The 20,607-nt window shown below is 36.4% G+C and overlaps 1 protein-coding gene across 1 annotated transcript in view; it reads right to left on the bottom strand.

The window, feature by feature from the left end:
* The window catches only part of ANKRD31 (ankyrin repeat domain 31), a 62,963-nt gene that overhangs the window by 25,115 nt on the left and 17,241 nt on the right, over nt 1-20,607 (bottom strand). The window contains exons 11-20 of the mRNA XM_041486080.1: nt 18,945-19,124; nt 15,931-16,073; nt 13,418-13,562; nt 11,864-11,925; nt 8,999-9,158; nt 5,276-5,461; nt 4,312-4,454; nt 1,590-1,749; nt 1,061-1,143; nt 212-290 (exon numbers count right to left, since the gene is read on the bottom strand). Coding sequence (XP_041342014.1) covers nt 212-290; nt 1,061-1,143; nt 1,590-1,749; nt 4,312-4,454; nt 5,276-5,461; nt 8,999-9,158; nt 11,864-11,925; nt 13,418-13,562; nt 15,931-16,073; nt 18,945-19,124 — 1,341 coding nt within the window. The remainder of the gene's footprint in view (nt 1-211; nt 291-1,060; nt 1,144-1,589; nt 1,750-4,311; nt 4,455-5,275; nt 5,462-8,998; nt 9,159-11,863; nt 11,926-13,417; nt 13,563-15,930; nt 16,074-18,944; nt 19,125-20,607) is intronic.

Raw genomic sequence — 20,607 nt, 5'->3', positions numbered from 1 at the left:
CCTTTTCTGTCATAATATTCATTCCTGTGCAACAGAAAGTACTTTGGGAAGTGCCCACACCTGATAAGTGTTATTAAAATCTTATTCTCTGAAGCTCTGTTTTCCAGAGGAGATTCAAATATACTATGTGCAATAATGTTTTAAAAAACAGTTATATTGCCAAAGATATTTACCCACCAAAAATAGGTGAAACACTTCAATTTATGTCTACCTGCATCTTTCAAAGTTCTCAACTCAAACAGCAACAGTTCTTCCTGCTTCTTTTCTGTATCCTGTATGGCGGCAACAGACTCCTGCTAACAAACACAGAAATTACCATAAGAAGTAGAGCCAAGTGCACCATACAAAACAGGCCATGACACATGGCCTGCAATTTAGGTGGACTCAAGTAATTCCAGGTGGGGGATTACTGTGTAAAGGCAACAGGGCACTGGTAGAACAGACGTACATAGTGCCAAGAACATGCTCTTCAAGTGGCTGTCACAGTCTGGGTTTGCTGTGGCATTCAAACTAGTCCATGCTCAGAGTCCTCTAGAAACCTCTGAGTGCACAGCAAAGATTGGACAGTGAATTTCACCATGACAGCATCATGTAGACAATGTAGACATAGGTTACAGACACCAGGAAAAGCTAAAAATTAGTGCAAAAACCTTTCTTGTTGTTCTGTGTTAACATAAACAGTATCTAAATGTCTTCATCATCATGATGACAATTCATTACTGTTTCAAAAAGAACCATTCTGGAAATTTGATTAAAAGCTTCAGATCTCATGACATTTTTTTCTATTATTATAAGCAATAAGAAATGTGTGCCAGTATTGACTACCATTTCCACAATAAATTTAAATACACAGGAATTATGAATAGAGAGAGGTGATAATAAACATATTCATATCTGTAAACCACAACTTATCTACTATAACTCTCTGCATGATGCTGTTTTTACATACATTTCAATGCATTTTTTATTTAAATTATATTTATATATTTTCCAGTCAGCATATGTCACTATGCAGTTGTACACCACAGAGTAGTTTAACAAAACTGTAATCTATACTTACCACACTGTATTTCTCATGTTGTGTCTCCAAAGCTGCATCATCATTTTTATAGCAGTCATAACAATGACGTTTTGATTTCCCCTCTCCACAATTAAGAAAAAATAAATAAAATTTAAAATTAGTTTGAAGGCGCACCATAGGCAGGATTATCTAATATAGGTTAAAAAGATGCAATGGCAGATCAACTAATGAAAAGTATCTTGTATATGCAAAAGAGGTCAAATTTAAGTAGCATAAAGAAATGAAAGCTACTGTTTTCAAAACTACTCATTTCTCTTCCTGTGAAGAGAAATATGGATAATAACAAAACTCTGAATATCCAAATATGTTCTTTTTACCTCATTCTCTCAGAAAAAACAAAACCTATCCACACATGCTATTTTCTTAAATAAATAGCATTCAATAGTTAACAGAATTAAAAGTATCAGCGTCATATTACTTGAATGTACGATTTTTCTCTAAGACTACAGGGTTATACTATGATATACATTACACATATACTATGATTTATATTACAAAACTAACATACCAGTAACTGCAACAGTTTGAACAGGAAGTACAGAGTCCATAGCACCATACGACTTCAACAGTTCTTTCATTTCTGCATCACAAGCCTTATTCAAAGCACTTTCTCCTGAACCATCCCTCTCATTGGGATTTGCTCCATGCTGCAGCAGAATCCTGGCTGCCTATTATGCATTTTTGTTATTTGTACGGTGGTAATTCTTGTTGTGGACATATTATACAACTACATGTGTTACATCTAACATACATAACAAATGATACAGGTTCTCTAGATACTCTAAAGAGTATATAAGATGCTCTACAATCATTATACTTGCAATCCAAATTAAATAAAACAAATAATTGGCTATTATCAACACATATTTCTATCTTACATTTTTCCATTAAAATACACAAACAACTCACAAATTTTCAAAAAACACGTAATTTTTACAGTAATAATTTTTGCGATTTTATGGTTATACAGATCAATTACAAAACACCACGTATCTAAATTAAAAGGAGCTTGTCAATTGCATTAAGATCAAAGTGCAGAATAGAAGTGCATTTCTTCCTTTAACATTGGTTTTGGTTTCATGGACTGATATTTTTTTTCCTAATTCCAAAAAACTTGTAAGTTTGCTTAATCGCAAAATGTGGAAATCAGATTAGTGGCATCAGTGGAATCATCTACCCCCTAAATTCAGATCATATGAAAGTACTGATGAGGTCAGACCTTGGATGGTGAAGGAATTTTCATACAAATGACTTCTCAGCTTTAGCATTTCTTCTTTTTCTTACACTTAGAGTGCAGTTAAGTAGGAAAATGCATTAAAACAGAATGCTGCCTCAAAGTTTAGGATGTTCTCTGTTGGTTTTGCCCCAAAGTACTGAATAATACACTTATACCTTTGCAAGAACCCTACTGATAGTTTGGCTCCAAGCCCGTGAAATCATCCCCTTTGTTTTAACCTTGCTCACAGAAAAAGATAAATGTGATGAAACATGAATTGTCCTGACAGAAGTAGAAGAAGTATGTTTGAGTCTATTTGGTGTCACCTTTACACTTCAGCTCCCCAGAACTCACTCTGTCAAAAGAAGATTTTAGTTATTTCTGTGCAGTGCTAGGCACCTCAAGTGAAGAAGAATGTGAAGGTCCTTGAATGTGTCCAGAGGAGGGCAACAAAGCTGGCGAAAGTTGCTGAGAGACATGTTCTGTGAGGAGCCACTAAAGACTTTCGGCTTGTCTAGTTTGGACAAAAGGAGACTTAGTAGCCTCACTGCTCTCTACACCTTCCTGAGCATGGAAACGGGGAGGGAGATACCCATCTTCTCCCCCTGGGATCCAGAGACAGATGAGTGGTAATGGGTCTAAGCTGTGCTAGAGGAGTTTGCTAGAGAGGTGGTCAATGTCCCAAGCCTGTCAATGTTTAAGGAACATTTTGATAATTGTTAATATGATTTAAATTCTGATTGGCTCCGAAGAGATCTGGCAGTTGGACTAGATGATCACTGTAGGTTCATTTTAACCAAAACAGTCTGTTTACAGAACCACAGAATGGTTTGGGTTGGAAGGGACCAGTTAATAAAAAATAGTTTATTTTTAAACAACAAGCTCAGAATCTGTTCTTTACAAAAATAGGTTTTTTACAATGAAGGTAGTGAGATACTGAAACAGACTGTCCACAGAAGTTGTGGTTACCCCATCTCAAGAAATGTTTGAAGTTCGGTAGGACAGGGCTTTGGGCAAGCTAAGCTAGTGAAAAAATGTCCCATCGATGACAGGGGCCGTTATGGCTATGTGCTACTCTCCTCTCCTGCTTAAGCCACAACCACCGGTGGCTGATACATGCATCCAGCCTACTCCAGACTTTGCAGGGGACAAAGGGCACTGTCAACAGTGACCCAGGCATCTTATTGGTATGCAAATATGACCATAAGTCAATCACTTTACTTCATAAACAGTGCACAGGCCAGGGCCCCTTGAGCTCTCTCACACAGTAATGGGCTGCACACCAGGACCTCCCTTTGAGTAGGGACACATCTCAGCATTACTCCTCGACGCAGAGAAATTCCTGTCACAACAGATTCTCCGTAACTGATGCTAAACTTTGAAATCTTAAGTGATAGAAAGGATTGATTGTGAACATAAACTGCTGACTGCTGACTGATTCTGGAATGAAGTCTGGATCTAGCCACCTGAGAAGGAGTTTAGAAAGCAAGGGGGTCTTTTCTGAATACCATGACTCAACAGAAGGTCCCTCCCTACAATTGCAACCCTGTTCTCTATGCAGTAAACAATAGAATTGTGTTAAACAACTGTCACATTTATCAGAGAACTTTGTTAACTCACTGTTTTATATCACTAAAACAAATTAATTCTTCTCTCTTAAGTGCGAAGTACATCACTCTCATCTGCAGTAGCACTGAACTATCAATAAATTGAGAATCTTCAACTCTAATACTGTTTTTAAGAAGCCCAAACCTGACAAAGAACCACAGGGAATTTCTGAATTTTTATGATTTGTCTGTTGTATTAAAGAAGTTAATTAACCGTACAATTTCAACTGTCACTATTGAAGAATATTTTTCTCTAACTTTTATTACTTTAAAGAATACTGGTTTATTTACTAAATGCAAACCTACACTAAAATTGTGTTTGTAACTTTAATGAAATGGGGATTTTGTTTTGCTCACCCTCTGCTGGAAATTTGTGTTAGGAAATCTTACATAAAAGAAAAATATACCTCCAAATAATTGCCAGAAACAGCATCATGTATTGGTAAAACACCACAGAAACTTCTGCTGTTAACATCAGCACCTGCTTTCAGTAATTCTAAGATCACATCAGCAAATCCTCCATTAGAGGCTTCATGAATCGCTGTCCAACCTAATAAAAGCAAGATAAAACAATATGCATCTGATCTGGAAAGTTCCACAAACGTCACTAATTAGTAACTCTACATTTTGCTGCATTTAAGATAAATCTTACACAAATAATCATCAGGAAAGGCCAAGATAACTGATTTTGTGTGCAATTCAGTTTACTTCAAAGAAAAGTTCATCCAATATTAAGCAGAAAAACAGTGCTTTCTTTTCTACAGCAGTAGAAAAATAATAGAAGAAACAAAACACTGGAGTAGAAAAACTCTAAAAACTTGGGAGCACAATATTAATAATCTGATTTCTAATACCAGTAGCATTTTATAATATCAAGTCTGCTGGATAGTATATAATAGTATCCATTTTAAGACTACGAAAACAGAAACATGCTATATATTTATATAGGAAAGGTAGGAAAAAGGAAAACTATCTTGTCATCTGTTTTTTTTCGTATTTTGCAGGGAAATAAGACCTGTCTGAATGTGCTTCACACATGCATATACATATACATATGCTCCACATATACATGGACATATACAACATAAGCTCCACCAAACTTTCAAGTTCACTTCTGTACACATCTCTGAAAACATGCTCTTCAGCAGAGTAAAAGACACCTCTGAGAAATAGTCTGCATTACCTCTATACTGACATGAAAGCTATGTACTCATTCGGTGTGCTTGTTTAATGACTTCCTTTCCTCCTCAAAATTTTAAGCCAAGAATCTGTAATTTTATTAAAATGATGCAAACTATATAAACATGTCTATACTACAGATTATGTAAAATTGTAGTATAAAACAAGCTTGTAAGGGAGCAATTTTTAAACCTGCATAGTCCTGTTCATTGACAGAAATTCCAGATGATATCAGAGTCTTCACCAAAGACACATCTCCTCTCTTAGCAGCAGTATGCAGCTGAGTTTCCCCTTTTGCATTTCTCCTAATTTTCGTCTTTCTCCCAGGTCTTGTCTTATAGGTTCCATGTACAATTATAGCTTCTTCCCTGGTGGATTCTAAATAGATATTGGGTGTTCATTAGAATTTTTTTTCACAAAGAATGCTGAGGTGTAAACAGAAAATTAAACTTCATAATTCAATTGAATTACTGTAAATGTGTGTCACACTGTTGCTTTAATTATTCAATAACATTAACTGACTATAGCAAGAAGTTAAAAGGTGCTGTGGTAGGTCCTGTACAACAGGTCAGATGACAAGCACATTCTCTACTTAAGAATTTCTAGTTAAAATCTAGATGATTCAACAAGGGTACAACAAATTATGAAGACACAAGAAAGGTAACAAAGTTGACATTTTATACTGTATAGAGGTAGAGAATATGTTAGGTTTCTCCATGTACTGCTTTCAAGTTACCAGGCTGCTAAATATACAAACTACACACATAAAAATATGTAAAATACTATTAAAAAATGTGGAAACTTTTTTTTGCACTACTCCTTATGAGTTCCTAATTCTGCATCAGGAAAAAGATAGGTGTGTGATTTACATATAGATATGCATATGCATGTGTGTTTATATATATACAGCTTGATGAACATATATATATACATACACAAAAGTTTTTTTACAGCTATGATGTGAAAAATTTCTGAAGATTACAAGTCTTTGAGTAATGTTTAGTGGCATAGATAATCTTCATTTAAACCTGTGCACAACTGGACCCATAACTGCAAATAAACTTGATTTATTTCTTACTGCTTCACAAAGCAAACAACATTCACTTCAATGATATCATGTGGTCATCAAAGAGGTTCTAATTCTGAAGCTTCAATAACAGATCTACCAATTTCTAAGAGATACAACAGAAAAAGGAGATTAACAAAATACTTATTATGTGTAAAGAGTAAGGACAACCCCCTCTTCAAACTGGTACCAAAGAGATAGGATATATAAATCCTCCAAAGCTCTTTCATCCATGCTAAATTTTTTTTAAACTCCTGTTCCTTTTATTACAATATCATACTTCCCAGATATTTTTTAAGAGTTTACCATATTCTTTCTCTGATTGCTTGAAAATATGTAATTTATTCACGGAACACAGAAGCTTATGGTTTTCAATGAGCATTCTGCAACTTTTATCCATGGGTTTTTTTTTTCCTTTTTATTCCTATGAATGATTAGTTGCTGCATCTTCCTCATCTCATCAAACAAGCTCTTTTCTAAAATATTTTCAGTCAGCATTATCCATTAGTATCCAACATCTTCTGTACTTGACACCTGCCTTTCTTCAGGCACCTCCTACCTTCTGGAAAATTGGCTTTTCCAATGTTTCATTCAAAGTAAACTACAGAGCTTGTCATACAAGGTTATTTGGAAGAACATGAAAGACAGACTGAAGTGATAGTAGAGACAGATATACAGAGAGGATATACCCATCTCGGTTTTAAATGAGCTCACTGTAGGCTGTTCAAACCTGTGAGAAAGCATTCAGGCAACCCTCTTTGCACTGACACTGCTTGGCCTACACTCTATTGGCAACAAGAAAAACTCAAGAGCCCCTTTTTTAAATAAAAACTTGAGATTCTAGAGCACACAAAGGCATCACATTATTAAAATACTCATCCAATCTAAGACCTACTTTACCATAAGATAATCTATTGTCTTTTGTCTAAATGCTTCTGAACTCCCAAAGCAATCATCCACTTTCTGATTCTTCCTTTTCTTCCCTTTTGACTCATGGGAGAATGTCCTAGGAATTTTTTAGAGACGTTGAAGAAAAAAAAGGGCACACAACAGCCCATTAAGCTAATGAACCTCGGCAATATTGGCTGCAAGTGAACAGAAATAATTGCAAAGTTTTCCAGTTAAATTGTCATGCACAACAGTTTGCTTCACGGCTATTAGGAAACATTTGCAAAAGCATGATGGGACATTGTTTTGTGACTTGCAAAATACTGGTTCACTGTGGGATGCATTGCCAGGTGGGTCACGAGAAGGAAAGATCCAGATCTTGGCAAATACAAAGTTCAGTCAGCACAGTACAAAGATAAAATGAAGAGATTACCGTAACTAGCAATCAGGTTGAATTAGGCTGACATACCTCAGCAACTTCAAGGACATTGTCCTTCAATACCTCCACATGGGTCTATGAGCAATTATTTCCACAGGTTGAACTATAAGAAAAGAAGCAAGCTCTTTGTACCTTCCTTCTGTATAAGCAGAATGGAAATGTTGGGAGCCTAGGAAGTGACTGACTTTAGATGTAAGTGACACTGTGTCACTTGTGAAGAAAATATTTTTATTCAATAATAGAATAATATAAGGAAGACCAGTGGGACATAGAAGCAATCAGATGGGATAAAAAGGCCAGTTAATGACAAAAAAGTGTAGGAGAGCAAAAAATCTGAAAATCTCACAAGTCAGAAAACATCATCCCATTTTTCACTTTATTTCTACAGCAATCTGAATGCCATTGTCCTGGACTCCAAACTTACTAAGGCCTTCAGCTGTATGAAGGGCTATATTTTCTTGCACCACCTCAGAAATGGCAACACTCTCCTGGTAATGAAGAGAATAATTAATTTTATCAAATAAAATATCACCTGAAGAACCTCTTATGAGGAAAAAAGTAGCTTGGGATATGCTATCCCAGAGAAGACCAAAATATAAGACACATGTTTGAAACAAAGCTTTTTAAAATCATAATGGCACAAATAGGAGGCAAAAAAGCTTTTAAGAGGGGAAGGATCCTATCAGAACTACAGGTTCTGGTTTTAGCAAGTCTTGAGTACCATGGTTCTCTGGTTCCAGAAAGAACCAAAGTACATACAGTGAGTGCCAGCTTTATGAAAAAATCTGTAAGTGAAAATATTTAGAGGTTAAGATGAGTTGGAGCAGGGCTCTATTGTGATCATAAGGCTACAAGATAAATGCAAATCTTAGACATGGGATGAAAATGCTAAACAAAAAACTGCATGTGCAGGCAGAAGAGAATACAACTACCGGAGGATGCTAGATCCTTATTCTCTTGGAAGTAGGTTTGTATCTATACTATAGCTAACTCAAAGGTACCAGTACCATCAGAGTCCATGCTGATTTGTGCCTGATGAGGCTATATTCTATATATTATCATACTCTATAAAATATAAGTTGATCTTTGTGTGCCAAATATATGGAGAGCCCTGTTCTTATAAGTTGATCTTTGCGTGCCGAATATATGGAGAGCCCTGTTCTTTGATCTGTGACATGTAAAACAGTTAACTAAAGATCAATCAAATGTTATTTTAAACTGCTGTTTATGTAACATACTTAAGTAAGGATAAGCTTGAAGTTCTCACTTATGATCCTGCATCCCCTCAACCACAATGCTGAAAGACTGATGAATGTAACATAAACAAAATGTGCATTCTGTAAAATGGAGCACACATATTTCTGGAACTATTTAGGTATTCACTAGAGTATTTGCTCAACATATATTTGTTATATATTTCTTGTCAAACCTTCCCTCACACATCTCAAAAATGTACACATTTCCTCATGTACATTTGGAAAAAAAAAAACCTCCACTGGTTTATAAAGTATTAACTCTTCACCTGACTTAGATGTTTGCTGTTCTGATGCTTGACTCAATAGTGATTGATTAGATGAAAGCTTCTTATTGCTGCTTCTGGAATATGAGGCTGCCTTTGCTTTTTGGCTTGTCTCCTGAGCATTTGCACATGCTGGTTCTGACTCCTCTGTCTGTAAGGAAGTCTATCAAAACAAAGGCAAAGAGAGTTTGAAACTCAGGGCTGGTCCATTAGTTTTATTTCCATTAACATCAGATTATACTTGATTTGTCAAGTTTTGCAAAAAATCATTCTGAAGGTGCTCTCATATCCGTATGTAGACTGCTGTCACTCAAACTACTACTGTTACTCCGCATGAGACTGTGTTGATCCCTGTTACATCCTGTTGTAACTTTGAAACAGACACATTGTGAGAAGAAGTCAAAGCAAATCGGTATTGACTGAGAATCAAGTGCTCTTAGACAGTTGTGAGAAATGGATTTGTAAAGGATTCTCAAAACCTGACTGAAAGATCACACAGTCTTGTACATCTATATGCAAACTCTGAGATAAGGTGTGATGACTTAGAAAGGCCATGGAATAGAGATGACATTGTCAAGAGAGATTGAATTAGAAACAAGTTTCAAACAACGGCCTTGCAGAAAGGCCAGATATTTTGGAGAATTAGAACTATGAAAGATGCATTGCAGCAACAACACGTGGGGTAAAATAATAGGTGATTTGTGTTAGAAATATTAGCAGCATTGTGTGGCAAAAGCCAATATGCTGAAAAGCATTTATAAGGTATTGTAACCAGGAAATAGGTTAGCTTCTGACAGAATGGCATACAGTCTTACATCTCTTGTCTCACCCTTCTACAAGACCGATAATGGAATTAAATCTTTTAAAACTCCTCTCAGTTGCCCCGTCTCTGAAGGGCTGAGATTTTCCACCAAACAGTCTGAGAATGTTATGCACACACTTTGTCTCCACAAACCATGGATGTGAGATAACACAAAACGGTGATCTCCTCCCTTTTACAAAGAAGTTGCTCAGCTTCCAGTAGTGCTGCCCTTTTACTCTGCAAATGAATTTTCACTGTACCATTACTGAATCACACTCCTCTTGCAATACCACCTGATAGCTCAGTTTCCCTACAACATTAAGTTGTAGGGATGCGGCAATTATGAACAGACTCAGCAATAGTCTGGCCCATTTCATTAGGTCCATCATGAGAAAAATATGCTTTCCGTACAGTTCTTTGGATTGTAAGAGGAACTATACTTGAGTCCGTATGACATGAGATGTTATTTCTGAATAATAAATACTTCTGAAAAAGTTTTACTCTTCGTTGTAGCCTCTGCGATAAGAATAGCCTTTTTTGATCTTCTTGTTTTATTTTTTAATTTTTCTGCCTTCAGAGAAAAGTTCCTAAGAACCTTATTACTGTGTTTTCCACCAAATTTGTTTTTCTGCTTTTTTCATGTTTAGGCAAAATTTCCTTTGATGCTCCAGTATTATCATGTTGAAGTACACTTGCATTTGATTCTATTTCCAAAACAGGCCATATAATTAACTTCATTTTCTGATAAATTCCTTTATTATATACTAAAAGAAAACTGTGCTGTTATGAAATTAATCAATTTCCTCTGTGCTGCTTTTTTGAAGTACCAAGAAATTGAGGAACTAACGTGTATAATAATGTAAAAATTCATGGGCAAAATACAACAAAAATATTGCTGAAGTGCTTTAAACTCTTATTTATTTTTGAAAATTGAATTAGTGTGAATTAATGACCTGTCTTTAAAACTGCCTTGCTTCTGTGGTCAGAAACCAGAGCTCTAGTTTCACATTTCTGAAAGCCTGTCTGCAATTATTCTAGAAAATTATAAAGAAGGGTAAATAACACATCAAAACCTCACAGAATTAACTCATGGTAATCTCAAGCTGGGCCAAAGGCCAGTGACTATCTAGCATTATCCTTCTGATTACTTTATATCTGGAGACAGAATCAGAACACACACTGCAACATTTGACACAACTACTGAAATGACCAGTTACAAATCTACAGTAATAGGTTTACATAATTGAATGTTTACAGCACCATCCTTCTCAATCACTTTATGTTTTAAAGCGTAATCTAAGACTATATACCATGGATGATGTTATACAGTAACATTTCAAAGGATGCATAGACTGCATAACTGTGAGTAACAAGGACAGTTATCATCACCACATAAAACTTCAAAAGCTCCAAAAGATGTATCTACATCCTACATTTCAGACATTATCTGTTATCATTGTTAAAAGGAAGAAAACAAAGAGAGAAAATGCAGCTCTTAATGGTAAAAGCTGTTGCACTATATGCAAACACTGACCCAAGTGACTGATCACAGTGTCTTGTCTTCACAAGACGCACCAGCTCCCTCATCCTGCTGAGACCTCACAGCACAGTTGTGCAATCCCTGTGCAAGACAGTGTATTCCCAACCCTTTTCTCTCAAAACCCAGCACAACGTAGTCTACAGAGGCAAGACATAACTATCCTACTGCTTCAAGCCAGGCAAAAAATGGCAGTTTCAGTAAGGTTTCTGCAAGTAAAAACAGGCACTGACGTACCACGCTTCCTGTAATTACCTCTGCAGCACTTGCAAAAACAGCACGAACCACCATCCATGAGACACCTGCCTCTGTTTTGCATCCTTATGAGGCTGTACCTTATCCCAAGTACTAGTAAGGATGAACTTAAACACTGAGACTATCACTATCAGTCCTTGCTGGACATATCTAGTACATTGTGTGCTGGAATTGAAACATACTTCAGAAACAGTCATCTGCTTTAGTTTACTGAAGACTGTCAGCAAACTCTTAACAATTTATGATCTAATCAGATTTCTTTGTAAAGATATACCTGGTGCTGGTTTGTATCTTCTACACCCTGAGTTTTTAACATGTTCTTTGAATCACCTCTACCTGAAATGCAAATGAAAGACAGAAAGAAACCAGAATTGAAGAGACCATAATTTACTTTACATATATACCACCTTATGTCTACAATATTGCACATAACATTACTTACAATATTTAGCTTTCAAGAAAAATTACCAAGCTATAAGGGTTTTATTGGAATCTAAAACATACCAAGATACAAAATATTTATCAAATTTTGGACTCTAATCTTTGTTGCAAATAGCACCTTGTTCAAATAATGTTTCAAATTTTCTTCATGGATAGTGTCCTGAGCAATTCTTTGTGAAACTTAGCGCAACCCCTGGCTCCTCTCTGTAAGAATTTAAGGGTGCTTCAGGAGACCCAAAGAATCTCAGAGCAGCAGGCTGAGAGCCCTCACTAGCACCCCATCTATCTAATCTTCATGTCACCTGACAGCATCTCAGGGGCAAGTCTGATATTATCTCAGTCTCTCTTCAAGTCTAGTTTTGAACTCTATCAATAAGCCCTGCTAACTTATGAGCAAAGACCCTCTTCCTTCTCTGAGAAAGGTGAATGCCATCTGACAACAGAAGGCCCAGGTGTCCCTTTACTGGTGTCCAGACTGTCCCTTTACTGAAAAACCCAGAATTGTGACAGTGACGTTAGCTACAGAGTCATGCATTAATAGATGGGATTTGTCTGCTTTTTCCCATGTCCCTGCTCACAACTGGAAGAAGAGAGGAAAAAATTGCCTGTCTGAAGTCTCTTGATTATCCCTGAACTACATGTTACAGCTTTATTGCCACCCATGTGGAAAAGCAGGAATGGATAATAGTCTGAGAGATTGGGACTCATTCTGACTTACACATATTACTGACCACACTGGCCCATGCGTGTCCATGGTCTTAATCCTAGCTGTAATCAAGGCTTACCTTGTACCTGCTTCTGATCAAACAGCCTCCTCCAAACTTTCTTCACAATTTCACAAGTTCCCAAAAATGAACAAGACCCAACTCCCTCTTTAGCCAGTTGCTAGCTCTAATCCAATTTTTTCCTTACAAACTCACTAGCTGTTACCTACAGTAATATTTTCCTGTAGCCAGCCCTAACAGCAATTAAGGTTTGGCAACCCCTAAGTTCTAGATCTAATAGTAGTTTCCCATTTTTTCTCTTATGGATCCTTCAAAATTCAGACTTCATGCCACCTTAAAAGCAAATTTTATCTCTACCTCTAAACCATATCTCATCCATCAGCAAGTCAAGCAATGCTGCATCTTCCATTTAGATACATAGCTATTGTGTTCCACAACCTCATTTCAAATTTAAAGGTAAATCCAGCCCAAGAAAGAGCCGGATATTTACACTTTGTCAATATACAGCAACTGTGGAGGGCAAGGAGTGCTCACTGTTAATTCAAGGCATCAGACAATGAAGGCCATAGAGGTACTAACAGTAATTAAGGAAATACAATTCAACAGATGTTCTAAATTTCTCCATTTAGCAGTGATGATATGTCAGAGTAATTCTTTCCTACCTGCTACTGAATATCTTCTGGATTTTGCCATGTAACTTTTAAGAAGTTTCATCATAGATGGGTCAGAAGCTTCTTCTAATGCACACCTTCCCATCTGATTTTTTAATAAGGGATCAGCTCCATACCAAAGTAATAAGTTTGCCACCTAGAAAAATAAGCTTTTCAGATAATTTATTTTCTGACAGTATTTTTCAGAATCCTTGTACAGGCTTCTATCTCTTACACTTGACAACATGAGCAACTAAAATCAAATCTCTCTTTATTTCAGTTCATACACACCAAGCATTCCCCTAGATGCACCATTGTCCTATAGTCCTATTATTTTTATAAATTGTTTCAGTTATCAACCTGATGCCATTGAAACAAGGTCTCTCAAAATACAGGGTAGGATTCATCCTCACACAGCTCTTAATTGGCAGAAAATAATAGGTGATTTTAGGGTTTGAGTCAATTTATCCATTTAGGATATCAGCTTTAAGAGAAAATAAACTGTGCTCTAGATGTGTCTATTGTGACTCCTGTGACTGCAAGGGAAGTTTTGACAGCTATTTCTGATGTACAATATGTATCTGCTCAAACGAAACACATTCAGATGGTCTTGCTAACAACACTATGATTTTTGTACAAATATAAAGCCTGAATCTATTGTTACTCAAGAAATTGCCACTAGCAAAATGTTCCACCGACCTTTGCAAAATACTTTTTTAGACATGGGAAATTTACAGTCTGATTACTTCATTTCTATGGGTAACTGAAATATTTTTCCAGCATTAGTGTGATTTTACTTGTACCTCTATATTTATTTTTCCAGCATCTGTTATAATTTCAGACTGAACTTGACTCACATTCTTCACCTGCCTGTTCAAGTCTCTCATTACTTCTAACCAGATTGCTAATGAGAAAATTGTTAATGAAGTTTTCCTAACTCATACATTCTCCTAACAAGAGAGGAAAATAAAAAGGGTTCAGCTGGCATCAAAAGCCCTTTTTGGTTTCACAAGTTGTCCCAAGTCTTTAGATGTTTTCAACCAGTAACACTGAGAACACTTCTTCCATAACAGGATCATTGAGAGCATCACCACATGGGTGCTCTCCCCTTTAACCTGACCACTAGAAAATCTTTTCTAAGCTTACCATTTTTTCTGAAATAAATTGATTTTGCATATTGCAAGTACAGAAAATTATGAAGTAGTCAAAAATTGTGTTTCCAATCTACAGTAATAACATCACACAGAGAAAGTAGCTTTGAAAAACACAGTTACAAATACAATGTTACTGACAGTCATATTACTGAATCACTATCGCTATTTTGTTGCTAGTCAAAAACCAACAAAATAAAATGTGACAGACCACTACAGTGAACTGAGTAAACAGAGCAATGAGTAAATACAGCACCACCATGAAGTACCATTCTTTCTGGATATACCAGCTTGCACAACTTGAACTCAGCTCTGTGCTGAATGATCATGGTATGCCTCAAGTGACATAGCTGAGATCAGTGTTCTTCCAATATCCAAATTGCTGGCCCCTAAGTATTACTTGCAGAAATGCAGAGTCCTTCATCCACAACCATGGGTATCTTAGGTACAGCCACAAAAATCAGAAATATTTCATGAACCTGGAACGGTCTGTGATGTACAAGCTGCAATTTATTCTTGGGGCCCTCAAGTCTCAGAAAAACTTATTAACCAGAAGTCCACCTTTCCTCTTGGCTCCAGAGAGACTTTTCCAGGAGAAACAAAGTTTCATCTCAGTTGTGAAAAAGACCAAATGTTCAGGAACAAAACTTACCAGGCACTCCCCAAAAAACCCTTTTAAATCTGGAAATCAGTAAGAATTAGGCAGCATATATGCAGATCTATAGAAAAAACTGCCAGCAGATAAAAGGGACACACAGAACTCCTACACAAATTTGGGCCACTCTAGAAACATGCACAGACAGGTGGAGGTGACCACTACTAGACTGAAAGAGAGTCTGCAATTCAGACACAGGCTTATGAAAACATTGCATTTGGCAAGAAATTTTACCATTAAACCAAACTGACTATTCAGTTAGTGTTCAGTTTAAGACCCTACAAAATATAAGGCTGTTTTCATAATCCTCTGTGTTCTGTGTTAACACATGGGTGTGCATGACTGCGATGACCTGCCATATATCCATGATGCCTAAATAAAGAAAAAAATGTCATTAATAGTCCAGAAGACTGCTCAAATCAGAAGTTACTCTGCAGGGTGATTACAAAATCAGTGAATGAAGTAGTATTAAACAGTAGCAATCTACTCCTCAGTAGTACAACCATTGTCTGAAACAGTTAGAAAAAATTTCTCCTTTTGGACAAATCTAGTTAAGCATGGAGTGGTTTGAATAGAAACCAGGCAGAGAGGACTTGCAAGCTCCTCAATTTACCTATAATCTAAAAAGACCAGCCCCGTACAATAACATGTGACCTTCTGGACTCAACAACAATAACTTCTATTCCTAAATCATACTTTGTGTTCAATTCAGAATATACCTCATAATGGCCTTCCTTAACTGCATCTTGCAAGGGTGTTATTTGCTCCTTTTGTGTAGCATTAACATCAGCTCCTGCTTTCAAAAGCAGATTTGCTATCCCATAAAAGCCTTCCACACTTGCTATATGTAGCGCAGTCAAGCCTACAAAAAAAACATGTATATCACCTTTGGTTGAAAAAAAAATCCAGAAATTTATGTCATTTTTAGGTTGTCTCTGATGAAGACTTCACAGAGTATATTGAAATGGTAAAAACTGATGCATTCCAGTAAGATGTATGAAGAAATGTTTATGAGAACATCACGAGGGTTGGGAGATCTCATGCTTTTGGCAAAATTTGCACCAACTGAGGAAGTAGATGCTGCTGTAACAACATTCGTTTTTGATTTGATAGTTCTGTTATGAAAGGAGAGAATAAAAATTATTCATCCCATATTTTAGTAACTTCTCCTGGAATAAAACATATACACTATTTTAAGGACAAGGTAATTTTTCACTGCACTCTTTTATTTACATGGCTATGCTGAAGAGGGTAAGTAAGAAAGAAGTGACAAAATAAAGACATTAATTATGTATTACCAAATAAAAATGTTTGTAAGGCCATCCAATAATTGTTTGAGTCTTCAAATAAATGAAAAATCCCTAGTAAAATTTCATATTCACACTCAGGTATATGGAAAAAGCCCAAGATATCACATGAATTCCACTCTCTGAAGGAGCTGTTTAGGAAAAATACAGAATGTAAGTCTTTCAACTGGATTTGGTATAACCATACATCAGGTCCTTAAACATGAAGGATGAAAGACATAAGGGAAACACACAGAGGATTTTCCACTTCCTAACTTCCAGCTCTGAAACTAACATGCCCTTCAGAAGATCACTTTGATGGGTAGTCTTAATCTTCAACAATTTTCCATTATAAGAAGTTTGTCAGAGCCTAATTCACATACTAAATATGTGTATTAATAAAGCTTAGTAAGGTTGTTTCAGTCCCATTAAGCAAAATTATCTTAATTTCAACTAGAGAGAAACTCTCGAGGCTCCTTTATACACAACCCAACCCTGAATATTGTATATTCCTAGTAACCAAGTTTGTTATGAAATCTATTAAAGAGATAATAAAAATTTGCATTTAGGGGAATGTAAAAGTGTCAGTAAAAAGTGTCCTCTACCTGATCTAATAATAAGTCCTGGAAAAACTGAACTTGCCACACATTCAATTAATAATCACTAGAGATTAGCAACATGAGTCTGCAAGGACACTGTGCATGCTCCAAATCAAGAAGAAACACAAGTTTCAGCGTAATGGTTTCTCAGATCCCTCAGGACACTGTGAGTCAAGACTCAAACTTAGAGCACAAGACAGTATCTCTAATATGCTGGCCATATCCTACATGCTGATGTCCAGGAAATAAAATGGAGGGAAAAAAACCCCAAAACAAAAGAAATAACAGAAGATCCAAAAACTCTGTAAGGTTTGCAAGCAGACTACCATAGCATAGAAATAAGGAAAAAATACTAGAATAAAATATGGATAATCACTGGGGAGAAGCTTTAAAGAAGAACAAAGAGGAAGAATATAATATTCGGAACAATGACCCCAAGAAACGAAGATCAAAGTGCATGCCAAAATGACACATGACTGTTAAGTCTTTCTGATTACACCTGCCTCACTGAAAACAAAAGAAACAAAAGAAGCAGAGCCAGGTCAACCTCTTACCTCTTCAAGAAGTACAACTAAAAGATATTTTGTGCAGCTCTGCTCCTTTTGCACCGAAAGAACCAGCAGCCAGAGTCTGGGGAATGAAAAAATGGTGGCCTAGCAAAATACACAAAGGCAGAAAAAGGAAGCAGCTGTGACCCCAAAATCTAGAACCACTGCACTTCAGTACACTTGCCTACTGCGGCTGCAGCTGAATCGACACTGACAGCACTTCTCAGCTGTCAACACAGGGCTTTGAACCCCATCAACAAAATATTTTCTCTTCTGCTTCCAGCACATGTTAGTATATATTACAAGTCACTTTGTTAGCTCAAATGCCTCTGCTGTAGAAGTCTGAGATTTGCTGCTGACCCAATCTATCTCTCAATATACTGCAGAAGACAGAGAATTTCAACCTTAATTCTGGTCCTTTATATGCCTGTGTTATGCAATAGCCTATAACTGCAGAATATTTTTTTTTCTTTCCCACAGGACAATTGTGAAATCCTAGCTGCTAGCACAATATGGAAAGACTGTAAGAATGATTTTTTTCTAGAAGAGCTAGCTGTCTGAAACAATTTTCTTTTTCTGTTACAGAAATTTTTCAGAGACTAACGGATGAGACAGGGAAGTGTATATTAGCAACAGTCTTATATTTGAAACAACCTAGTAATAATTAAGGTGTAGTGAAGTCTTTGACACAGAGTAATACCCACAAAACTGAATAAGGCAAATTGCTTGAACCAAAACATTAACAGATGGCTGCTCTTTATCAAGATTTTTTTTCCCTGCCCAAGACAAAGAAAAAATGGAAAACACCAAGTAATCACAACTTCAAAAATTCAAAGCCGTGCTCAACTTCTCTCAAGATGTAAAGGGTGAAATCGAAGTTCCTAAAAAATTTAACAGGAAAATTTATATCTTGACGTCTCAAGTTGGCCCCTGAAATGAACAAAACATACCCCCCAACTTTAAGACCTATGAAGGTGATTATTGAATCAGCTGTATTTAATGACTGCTTTGTGATCAGCATGCATGGAATCATTGAACTAAGGCATGTAAACCTAATTTCATCACTTTGTAACTTTCTCAAGTGCTTAACTTCTCCATCAAAATTTCCTTTTCTTGTATACTTTTATAACTAGATGTACATGTTTTCCCATGAACAAGTACTAACTTAAACCAATAAAAATTTAATAATCAGTTGACCAGTTACAACCTACAGTCTTGTACACTGTACAAACTCATGCTTTTATTAGTTATAGGCAGGTACTTGTACTGAAAAGACAATTTTAGTACAATTGCAACTTACCAGCATAATCCTGAGCATTTACATTTCCACCAGCTTTTATTATCCTATGCACAAGGTTTATGTCTTGGTGAGTAACAGCTCTATGTAGTAAGTTCTCACCATACACATTCCTCCTGTTGATTGTTGAAAGTGAAAGGGGGCAAGTTGGATTTACAGAATTCCTACCAAAGGCTTCTCGTCCTGAAAAATAATGTAAAAGATCTGTCGCACAGAGAAGTATCTTTTCAATGTTCAATCAATCTAGTAAAAATGAAAATCTCAAAAAAAAATCACAAATTGAATAATAAGGCCATTTAATAAAAGATGTCATAGTGAATTTCATAACAGAACTCCAACTGAAATTAAACACAAAGAAATAAGAGTATGTAGAAGTGTTTTAACTTCAGACTTTTTCTTTTCTGATGACATTTTTGCAAGGTGCGTTTCTTCCCAATGGATAATAAAATCACTATTCTGCATTCAAACCATAATAAGGTGACCATTTCAATAACTAGTAAGTTATTGAATAATTTAACTTTTCTTAGAAGTAAAATTTATCCACCATTCTTTTTTACTCATTATCTTTTAAAGCCTCTGCTTTGTGAGCAAGTATTTACACTAGGATTGAGATTAGCTCCCTCAGGTTATCTTTTCTCATTACTTCACAACCAGCTCAGTCATTTCTGCAATGAATGAAAGGTGAATATGAGTTCTAAATGTAAAAAGTAAAATTTAAAAGAGACTGCTTTTAATGCTTAGTATTTAACAAAACAAACACTATCTCCCATTATGCAGTCATCACACTTTTCAGCTTGGCTTAAATTATTTCCAATACACAGATGAGCTGCTCTGTACTTCACCAGCACTGCCATTCCAACATCCCTTAAAACCATGGGAAAGAGCACCCTGGCTACTGCCTCTGATGAAAAACAAGGAGGGAAGAAAGAAGGGAAGAAAGACCAGGAGAATCGTTTGAAGATAAACATAGTGCAGGTCTAGGCCATTAATTCATCTACTTATAAAAACTCCTAGGACTATATACATTGCTCCTCTCCACAAGCTGTAGCAGGGGTGCCTCACAGGTCCTAAAACTGCACCCAGGTGCCAGTGATGCCTTAAAGAACCTAGAAATGAAAAAACACACTTTCAAGGCAATATTAATATAGGAGATAATATAAAAGCTGGTCTTTATTGGAGGCCTCCAGGCGCAGATATGGAAAATGCACATCCCCACACAGGGTGAATACAGTTTTATAAGTTTAGCAAATTAACATAACTGACAAAAATCCTCAATTAGAGATGTAACTGGTGAGATAACTCCCCCGCAGTTCAACCCTCTTCTGAATCCTCCCACCTCAGATAGGAACTAAACTTTGTTTATGAAAATGTGTCTCAAAGAGCTGGTTTCAACCTTGGCTCCCAGAAAGAACCAAGACAGGACAGAGGCTTACAACCTCCAGCCTGGAGCCTTTGGAATGTGTTTTGTCTTTCTGCCTATCATGGTAGGGAAAAGGTAGGGAAAAGTAATGGGACTAACTACGAATACAGTAACGGGCTGCAGAGCTACATATATATGTGTAAAGAACATAGAGAATACACAAAAGCAAAAAAGGCAAAAATCAATTTGGCATCACCAGAAATAGACCTTAAAACCCACAGTTCTTCTAGAGCTGTAACTCACACA

This window comes from Pyrgilauda ruficollis, unplaced genomic scaffold (genome assembly GCF_017590135.1).
Source record: "Pyrgilauda ruficollis isolate IOZ18807 unplaced genomic scaffold, ASM1759013v1 scaffold74, whole genome shotgun sequence".
Lineage (NCBI taxonomy): Eukaryota > Metazoa > Chordata > Aves > Passeriformes > Passeridae > Pyrgilauda > Pyrgilauda ruficollis.
The sequence above is the reverse complement of the archived record's forward strand: the minus strand, read 5'-3'. Positions and strand labels throughout refer to the sequence as shown.